Here is a 10623-nt window from a genome sequence, read left to right on the forward strand (position 1 = left end):
CTTTTAATTTCAAATAATAGATATTATATATAAAAAAATTTGTGAGAGTCTCATTAGTTTATTTCCTGAGATAGATTCCAAATCCGATCCAACTCTCAAAAATATTAGATTTCATGTTAAGTATAAGCCAAATCGACTCATCTCACGAATATAAACATGTGAGACCAAAGTTGTGTGTGTTGTTCATAGGGTCTTGAGATGATCTATTAAAAAAAACTTTTTGTTACGATAAATAATCATGAGTAGATCTCTTGTGAGATGGTCTCACGAATCTTTTTATCTGTGAGACGGGTCAATTCTACCGATATTCACAATAAAAAGTAATATTTTTAACATAAAAAGTAATATTTTTTCATGGATGACCCAAATAAGATATCTGACTCACAAAATATGACCCGTGAGACCGTTTCCCACAAATTTTTGTCAATAATCATATAATTCAATTTTTAAATTAAAAATGACTAAATAATTAGATATCTAAACAATAGATATCTTTTTTAAAAAAAAAAAAAAAAAACAATACCAAGTGCCAATATAAACAATCATAACACAAAGTTGATCGTATGCTTTCCCCTTCATTACGAAAACTTTTCTTGATTTAACACAAAATAGATTTATTTTTCAACAAACTTTTCTCCTTCAAAAAGAAAAAGGTGTTGGCATATTTAAAATCAACTTGCCTCTCACTCAATCATATCATCTCCTTCACCATCACCAAATCTCATCTTTTATATCGTCTTTTCAGTTTCTACTTCTTCTTTTTTCTATTTCATTTTGACGAAAAATGAAACACTAGCAACGATCCATCACTAATTATACTAAATATAACGCAAAGTTTGCGTGTGACTGACCATATCTATCTTGTTATAAAATATCGAAAACTTTATATATCAAATTTTATACAATGAAAGTTGTCTTTGTGCAAATTAGAAAAATTAGAATGCCAATGTAATACATTTTCATAGCTCTCAAAACACTAGACCAATCCAAAGGACATGGCTACATCCCACAGCTTCGACAGATCGCTTAACCCCGTTCATCTTCAGCACAAGATGTAACATCGAATATATGATGATAATGACATATCTATTCCGCGTGTACAATCTCCAGTTTAACTTGAAAAGGGGAAGCAACAATACGAACTTTGACAAGACATGAAATCTTGGTGAGATACATCAACTTATAAGTAATTTTACAGATACAAGTTGAGAATGTCATTCATTACAGGGAGACAGGAGATGAATGTAGAAACATTAGAAGTACTTTGTGTTTATAATTAATGACATAGCGTAAAGGAAGAAATAGCAAATTAAATAACTGAATAAATCAAGGTGCCTCTGAACATATCCATAAAAAACTCCAGTTATTCAATCGTTCTTACCACGGTGAACACCATAATGCTGTAACATGTATGTATCAAGGACACTGTAAGAGGATAGTATCTTGATTACGAGTATGGCCACAGGAAACAGACTCGACCTCCAGTCAGCTAAGATTGGATCTCGTCCAATCAACAAAATTGTCCAGGATCAAGGGCCATGCGAGTTCTGGATCATAATTCTCAAGATCTGGGAAGCTTATCTGTTAAAAGATCATCAATGACAAGTGTTTATACATCAGTGAAGTCTCTTACACAGATGAGATACAGCTACTACAGGGAAAGGGGATAACTGGAATTGATCATACAAAGAGGAAGATACAATTTGAAGGGGTCAACAAAAGTTTTATTATTTATATAAAGAGGTTATATATTTGCTATTCAATTAAGAAGAAGCACCATTACCTCATTACAAAACCGATAGAACCCCATCCACTGATCCATGTTGATAACCATGTAATCAATTTGTATCTGCAATCAACCATAAGCAGGCTTAAAGAATAAGTATCTCTTGCATATGTGATAATAGCAATTGCATAAATGACTTATTGTCTTCTGCATTTTTATTTAAGAAAAAAACCATGCACTGCTAACAAATATTTATGTTTATGTTTTGTTTACTCTCATCAGGGCTCATAACTTGAGGGCTAATAAAGTTATTCATTGTTCAATCAAAAGTACAAAACATCAAAGCTCTGAACCTTTAGATATTGAATAAGTGCATCCACTTGAGGCTGAAAATGTGATCCTAGGACAAGATCCAACAGTACACAAATACTTTCAATGTCAATGCTTTTCTGCTTCTCCTCTGGAAGAACATAGAATGCAAACTAATAAGGGGAAGGAAAAAAACTAAAGCTTCCAAAAGAATTAGCGCCGTGAAGTAAAGTCCATGTAAACCTACCAGTCAAGCAAAATCTATAAGCAAAAGAGTAGAAATCCACAAAGTTTGGAGGCCGTCCAACCTTGTGACAAGAAAAACACAAAATTTCTCAGTTCTAGACATGAGTAGGCAATTCAAACATCAGATCAGCATGTGCCCAGATTCAAAAACCACACTGGAACTCAAATGTTCATTTAACACCCTGGAAGTTCCAAAAACTAAAAGATCATACCTCTCTCTCGAGATCCAGTAGCGCCTTCTTCAATTTAATTGTTGTGTCAGCTCTCAATGCTTTAAGGCCTCTCCGCCACTCATCCTAAAGAAGACATTCCATGGGAAGACATTTTCAAGTTGGTAAATTTTTTGAAAAAGATGACATGTTTGCACGAGAAACATACAGAGGTAAGAATGGTTACAAGAAAAGAACTGACAATTTTTCATGAGTCCGAACGACTTCAAATACTTCCATCTTCCCCTACCCCCAACCATACGCTGACACAACAAAACTGACAAGAAAGACGAAAATGAAAAAACTACTAAACAGCAGATTAAAACACAGTGACCCTGAACCCAAAATATAGTTTATTTTATCCCAAAGAATGTTGAATAATTTGAAAGTTGAAATATCCTCAGATTATGTAATTCATTAGAGCCATTACTTCCTGTACTATGGATACTTAAGTAAATATGCATTCATACCAAGGTGAAGTATCCTTGTTTCTCCGCTTGCATTTTCCTAGGACCATGTGCACAATAGTCAATTTAAAGAACAGAGGATGGCAACATTGGACAGAAGAATAAGACTATGGAACTCACCAAGCAAACATCAAAATTCGCACATCCATATGATCAACTTCCAAATCTGAGCAGAGTGACTCAATTCCCTCGGGACTACACAATGAAATTTGACAGAGTCGAGCAACTTTTAGGTACATCAGAAAAACTCAAAAACAAAAGTACAAAGAAAAAGAAAAACTGCTATGTGATTCCAACATAACTATTCTTAACATGTCAAGTGAATGCAGCAAACAAATCACATCAGAGTAAAAGACAGAAAAAATCCCCAATATCTTCTTCATGCAGTTTCAAGATTAAAAATGACACGGTAACACACATTTTTTGTATACTAGATTTGAACAATAAACTTATCTCCAGATAAATAAGAATAACAGAGCTTATAAAGCCAAGTATAAGATTTTATCATAACTACAAAAGGATGCTTACTCAATCAAACCAGAGGAATTTCTAGCGTATGAGTAGAAGAGATGATCAATTCGCTCCAGCTCTTTAGTTGCTGCCTTACCAGAAGCTGGGGAAAAGGCATTCTACTCAGTGAAGCATTTTTAAGCAAACACTTTTAAAGCAAACACAAAAAATAGGATGCAGGTATGTAATTTTTGAATGTAATATCTGGTCGAGAATAAAACAATGTGTGTGGTGTGTGTGTGGCTTGTGGGTTCATTTGGGATGAAACTTTCTGGTTGAAGGTTAGTTTGAAAAAACCGATAATCTATTAGAATTCTCGACTAAACCATTAGTCTCATTAGTACATAGATGCCTTTTTTTAGATACACAGATGCCTTTTGATTCTATGATAAGGATCAAGGGAGCCTTTTCAGTGGAACTAAACCAAAGAACCGCACAATGATGGGATCTTAACGACCAATCAAATTATTTTTTGTAAATGAAATCACACTGGCACTTCAAACTAACTAACCCAGTTCTTCAATAAAAATCTCATAAAATCCAAGGTTAACAAATAACATCATATTCAACCTAAAAAACCGACAATAAAGAACTAGGACATCCAAATAGGCTTTGACGGATGTCCATAAAAACACTACATCTAAATTATGAACTATCTACAGCTTTCCTCCCAGTTCCGAAGAATAAAATCCACTCCATCTGAAGTTCCTAGCTAATCAGCTCAATCTTCACTCAATCAACAAAAGCAATTCAAACAGAACATGGGTCTCAAGTAAATTCATCAAACTAATAACAAAGATCGTAACTTTGACTATGTCAACAACGACCGAGCAATAATCAAGCCTCATAACGTCAAAACAAATCGTCAAAAACACAAAAACCGACCAGAGGTCATAAGAAATCTCAATTCAGAGAGAAAAAAAAAAAAAAAAAAAGATAACCCACCGGCGCGAAGCATATCGGATGAATTGGCAGAGGGTGAGATTTCGGTGGCTTTTCTAGAAGAATTGCGAGGCATCTTCTGTAAGAAGAATTTAGCAATTTAATCCTTTCTTACCCGGGAAGAAAAGGGGAGAGGGTTTTCGTCCAATAGCAAGAATTACAGTATACAGGATGCGTTTAGGCATGTTTCACTCTGCTACAACAAGAACGCGCGTAAGATAGCGGGACGTGCGCTGAAACGACAGTAGGATGTCCACTTAAAAAGAATACGGGCGTGCGAAATTCTCCGGTGGGGCCGGGCCGGGCCGGGTCGGATGTTTTATCGCATAGTTCGATCCAACCTTTCGAACATACAAGAGTAGGTTTCGTATAAGATATTATTATATATCTATATTATTTAATCTATTATATTTATATGGTTCGATATTAGAAAATTCGGTTTATCATGAGTCATATTTGGATTACCAAAAAACAATCTTCCATCGACAGAGCGAAATGACCAGAAAAGCGGTCCGTCCCTTATGTAAACTTATATCAATGCATCTCTTGTGCCGTTTTGAAGAAAGGTTATGAAAATCATATAATGAGCTATGATCCTGATGAGTCTTACGTGTACGGGAGTGAACGAAGAGAACGAGAGCGAATGCAGGAATATTATTTTATCTATTATATTCATATGGTTCGGATCAGGTCGAAGATCTATGTCACAAAATTGATAATTAAAACGTTTTTACATGAAATTTTTGTAAATTCAATGTTATATAATGATTTGTATATGATTTTTTTGCAAATTTTTATACAAACATTAATCTATTCTATGATTCATTACACATAAGGAAAAAAAAACAAAGATACTATCAAATATTATATTATAAGAAAATCAGTGGACATGGATTCAATTACGTGATTCGAATCACTTATTTCACCATATAAATTATTGTACGCAATAATATAAGCTTGAAAGGATGAGTTTTTTGTTGTTAAAAAAATTTTATATGGTCCAAAATAATCTAAGTGTAATAATGTTGTAATTTGTGAAGTTCATTTACTAATTATAAGTTAGATCCAATTATTTAAAACAAAAACTTATATGAGACCGTCTTACATATCAATTTTATGAGACGAGTCTTTAATTCGGTCCAATTCATGAAAAAAATTAATTTTAGTTATAGATATAGACCAAATTAAATCATATTAATGATAAAAATTCAATTAGACCGTCTCAGAAGAAACATGACGTACTTTTATTATGATTATTATTATATGATCAAGTAAAATTAAAATTAATCTATACTTCCTTAATTGGGCTGGGCATCTTTGTATTTGACGTGGGCGGATGAATTCTGGGCCGTGTGTTGGGCCATAAACATTTTTATTAATGCCGACTAATAATTTTTAGTTTTTTTTTTACTTACGTATGCTGACATTGTCCCACTAATAACAGGGAATAGGGATGTAAACGAATCAAACCGTTTGTGAGCTATTCGAAGCTCGATTCGATAAAAGCTCGTTTGAATTCGTTTAATGAGGCTCGTTAAGATAAACAAACCAAACTCAAGCTTTACAGTATTCGGCTCGTTAGCTCGTGAATATGTTCGTTGGTAAGTTCATTAGTAATCTTTTAGATAAAAAAATAATAGTTTTGATATTTGATTTATTGATTTTGCATATTATTTATGAGATATATAAAAAAATCTATTAAACTTATTTATTATAATAAATTTACAAATTTTAATAAGAATAATATATCTTTCTTTAAATATATAATTTACTTTTTAATTAATTTAATGAAAATTTAAATGTATAATTCATATTTATTAAGTTTGTTTAGGCTCGATAAAGGCTTGAATAAGCTCGTGAGCCATGCATATATTCGTTAAATAAAGCTCGAGCTCGGCTCGATTATAAACGAACCAAGCTCAAACATTCAAGAGTTCGGCTCGGCTCGACTCGATTACATCCCTAACAAGGAATGATGGACTTCCCTCCCTTTCGTCTCTCGTGTGAATCTAGATGCGGTCATATTTTATACACACTTTAAATTAAATTTCATTTAATTTTACCCTTAACTAGAGTTTAAACACGTTATTTTCGTATTATCTTCGAAATACTTTACTACTATGCCATATTCGCCGAGACTTGTTCCAGTCATCTTTGTTAATATGTAATACATAACAAATATATCCAATTCCTTCTCATATTCCCCAAACTATTAATCCGAACATAATTTTTATTAAATTTTTTTACCACTGCCCAAAATTATTAAATCAGGTAATACAATTTCAATCAAATATATAACAAAATATCCAATTCCTTATCATATTCCACAAACTATTAATCCTAACATAATCCAACAACACCCACTAATTAACCAAAACCTTACATGATTTCACACTCTCAAAAAGAAATATGTGCTATAAAAAAAAACGACACATTTTTCATCTCCCAAAAACATTTATCCATGTCGTCAATAAACTACAATTACTTATAGTTCATCTGACATCAAAATCTCAGATATCTCGAATTCGTTGATCAATTGTAACAAACTACATCAAACACAAAGAAAGAAAAGGCATTTCCCAAAATCCTTCTCCACTTTATTTCCCCATAGCATTAAAATTAGAGGGAAAAAAAGGCATGGCTCATATATTTTAAAAAGTATTTATACAATTTATTTATTTTTTGTATTAAAAAAAGATTATTATCTATGATTCTATATTAATATTACTCACTCGAGGTGTTAGTGTCCATCGTCAGTCGATTTACACATTTATTATTACTAGGAAAAGACACGTGCGACGCACGTGAAAATACATTTCTATTATCAATAATTGTTGTTAAAGAAATGAGATACGAAGACATTAATTTACAAAAAATTATATATTAATGATTTCATGCTATATTAGTCGATAGAAAATGAGTAATGTTACATGTGCAACCAAATTTGTACAATAATTCTTACAATTCAAAAAAATCAATACAGAAATTTAATTTATCAAAATCTCATGGTAAATTAAATATAAAATCACATTAATAATAACAAAATCTCACGATATAATTGTTGTAAATGTCGCAGTACGATATATTGGTTGTACCTTTAGCATTATCCGTAGGAAATTCAATGTAATATAATTTGTACTACATTTATTATAAAATGAGTGCAAAAGATATTTGTTTAAAAATTTTATGTGTTATAAATCTAAGGTTATTCTTGAATGAAAGGATTTCAAATCCATGGATTTCAATACATTCAAATGCATTTTTGTTATTTAGAGAAGTAACATCATAAACTTCAAATACACTCATTTCATGTTTATATACTAGTATTTCATGTTAATTATGATATTTTTCAAGTCCAGCCAATGTTATTTGAAATTTATTCTACTTTATATAAATAATAATATGTAAATAAGTAATGCGTAGATTCAAGATTTGATATATTGTTTCATTGTTAACAAGAAAATTATAATTCTAATCCATAAATTTGAAATCAATTTATCCAAGCACAATCTAAATAAATTAATAATTGTTGAAAAACATAGTAGTAATAAATATTATAATTTTGTATAAATTAGACATTGGAGAAAATATAATATAAAATTGATATTACAATAGTTATTAAAATTAAATTTGAGAGAATAAAAAAATATAATACATAACGTTGACCACTTATTTCACCACGTGTTATTGATTTATGAAAAATAAAAATATAACATAGATAATATATTTTAAACCTTAAATTAAATTATTGCGTCAAATGTTTTCTTATTTTATATTTTCAATTTATATTGCTTTCACGATTTTTTGTTGTCATCAGTTTTTTCTTCTCTGTGAAAAATAATATTCTCGCCATCTTTATTAGCAAATCTTATGAGAAGAAATGTATATTCTTCTCTATTTGATGCCTCTACAAATCTCCACACAAATTAAGTGTTTTGTTGAAAAAAAAAGTTTGTTTCATCAAACAAATAAAACCAAAGAATTTTGTTATTTCAATATTCTACAAATTATATTTATTTTTTGTAAATATTTTAACTTAATCTACAAACAAATAAAATCAATGAAATTTTGGTTATTCTATCAACTAGACAACTGACAAAATATGATTTAATTAATATTTTATTATATTTATTAAAAATTGTTCAACTCTTAATGATATAACATATTTATGCAATATGTTATTTAAATACAAAAATTCAAAATTACGATCACATATTTTTTTTATATTTCATACTATATTATTGGAAGTATTAAATTTGCATATATTAATTTTTTTTCTGAGAAACTTCTTGCATATATAACTCATTCAAAAGATTATAGATTTACAAAATAAAACAAATCATATTCAATTTAATATTTTGTGAAAAATATATGTTCACTTCATCTACAAGCAAATAAAAACAAATAAATTTGATCTTTCTTATTATCAATCATAACTCATAAGGAGAAATATTGAGCAATAATGAATAATTTTTGTAAAGATTTATTCATAATAATTTTAAAAATTTACCTTAAAAGATATGTCATTTCAGATTACATAAATCTATAATTGATTTACTTATATCCATATTTATAAAAATACATTTTCGTCAATTGCAAGATCATCAAATAAGTAATTGTTATAGTTTCTTATCTTTACAAAGACGAAAAATAGTTAAAATTAGTAAAACGGTATGTATTCAATCATATATTGTTAAATTTTAATAATCAACTAAGGCTTTGAAAAATATTAGTTGGATTTTTTTATAAAGAAAAATAGATAGAATAAATACTCACGAAATATTTATAAGGTCATCTTTCTTATATATCCAATAATGCTTTGTATCATTTTTGTAAAATGTAATTAACCGTCGAACCTTCTTCATAACACCAACCCACATGATTTAATTATTTGGCTTCATTATTTTAATTTGTCATTTTAAATTAATTATTCTCAATTAATGCAAAATAGAGGATAATTAATATCATGTCCTTACACAAATTATGTTTTTTGTGGAAAAAATTCACTATATTTACAACCAAATAAAACAAAAGAATTTTGGTATTTCAATATTGTACAAACTAATTTTTTTGGGAAAAAATTATTTTCGCTTCATCTATAAACAAATAAAACCCATGATTTTTTGTATTTCAATATTCTCAAATTAATATTTTGTGGAAAAAAATATAGATAAAATAAACCAAGGCTTTGAACAATATTAGTTGACTTTCTTTTTGATAAAGAAATATAGATAAAATAAATATTAATTAAATATTTATTAGGATTATATCTGATAATTCTTGTATAATTTTGTAAATGTAATAAAATATCGAACATTCTTCATGACACCAACCTTGTTAAAACAAAAACAAAATTAGTTTAATTATTTGGCTTCATTAGTTTAATTCTTCATTTAAAAAAAATTAATCTTAATGAACGTAAAATAAAAGATATTTAACATCATATCGTTATACAAATTAAGTTTTTGTGGAAAAAATATTTTCACTTTGTTTACAAGAAAATAAAACAAAAGAATTTTGTTATTTTAATCTTCTACAAATTAACTTTTTTTGTGAAAAAATCTACAAATTAAGTTTTTTGTGAAAAAATTCTTTTTATAAGCAAATAAAACAATATATTTTGGTATTTTAATCTTTTCAAATTAATATTTTTTGTGAAAATAAGTTTGTTCAATTCATCTATAAGAAAATAAAAATCAAAGAATTTTAAAGTTTCAGCTTTTTTGGCAACCTGATCATTATCTAACATAAATGTAGTTTGACAATTTTGTCCTTATCATAATAACTGATTTGACAAAAACATCTTTACTAAATTTTTTCTGTATGTACAAACTAAGGACAAAGTTGACATTACACAATAGAAAAACTTTGACCTTGATTCACACTTTTATAATATGGATAGATTATATTATATTACATTAATTATATTATTATTATTCTAAAAGGGGTGGGACAAACAAACGACCCACACAACCAAGTAGGCGGATTTCCCTATAGATTTTTTTAAACAAATTATTTTAAATTCTTATAATTTTAATTTTATTTATTTCTTTTTGCGATCCCAAAGCACGCGTAAACCACCTTTTTCTCTTGTCATCACATACCAAATTTTTTGACTCAAATTTTATGTGCATGGAAACAATAGCTAGTTTAATAATTAATTTCTCGATGGCATCACATCAAAGTTGCCCCATTATTACACTTTTTTGATTAA

At 29.0% G+C, this 10623-nt stretch overlaps 1 protein-coding gene across 1 annotated transcript; it reads right to left on the reverse strand.

Annotated features, from left to right (window-relative positions):
- Positions 1-1152: 1152 nt before the first annotated feature.
- LOC142521180 (uncharacterized) lies at positions 1153-4648 on the reverse strand. The gene is made up of 9 exons (XM_075624407.1): positions 4413-4648; positions 3486-3570; positions 3078-3152; positions 2961-2997; positions 2494-2577; positions 2283-2343; positions 2080-2186; positions 1784-1849; positions 1153-1581 (listed from the first exon to the last, which is right to left on the reverse strand). Exons 1-9 carry the CDS (start codon positions 4483-4485, stop codon positions 1486-1488), a joined length of 684 nt encoding a protein of 227 aa, XP_075480522.1. The 5' UTR covers positions 4486-4648; the 3' UTR covers positions 1153-1485.
- Positions 4649-10623: the final 5975 nt, after the last annotated feature.

This window comes from Primulina tabacum, chromosome 12, assembly GCF_025594145.1.
Source record: "Primulina tabacum isolate GXHZ01 chromosome 12, ASM2559414v2, whole genome shotgun sequence".
NCBI lineage: Eukaryota > Viridiplantae > Streptophyta > Magnoliopsida > Lamiales > Gesneriaceae > Primulina > Primulina tabacum.

What these genes read in the sequence shown, in the direction of transcription:
- LOC142521180 (XM_075624407.1), bottom strand. Translation starts at nt 4,485, where the DNA reads ATGCCTCGCAATTCTTCTAGAAAAGCCACCGAAATCTCACCCTCTGCC. An exon ending in ATCCGATATGCTTCGCGCCG is followed by an intron (nt 3,571 to 4,412) that starts GTGGGTTATCTT and finishes CCTTTTCCCCAG; the next exon opens with CTTCTGGTAAGGCAGCAACT. An exon ending in TACTGGATCTCGAGAGAGAG is followed by an intron (nt 2,344 to 2,493) that starts GTATGATCTTTT and finishes TCTTGTCACAAG; the next exon opens with GTTGGACGGCCTCCAAACTT.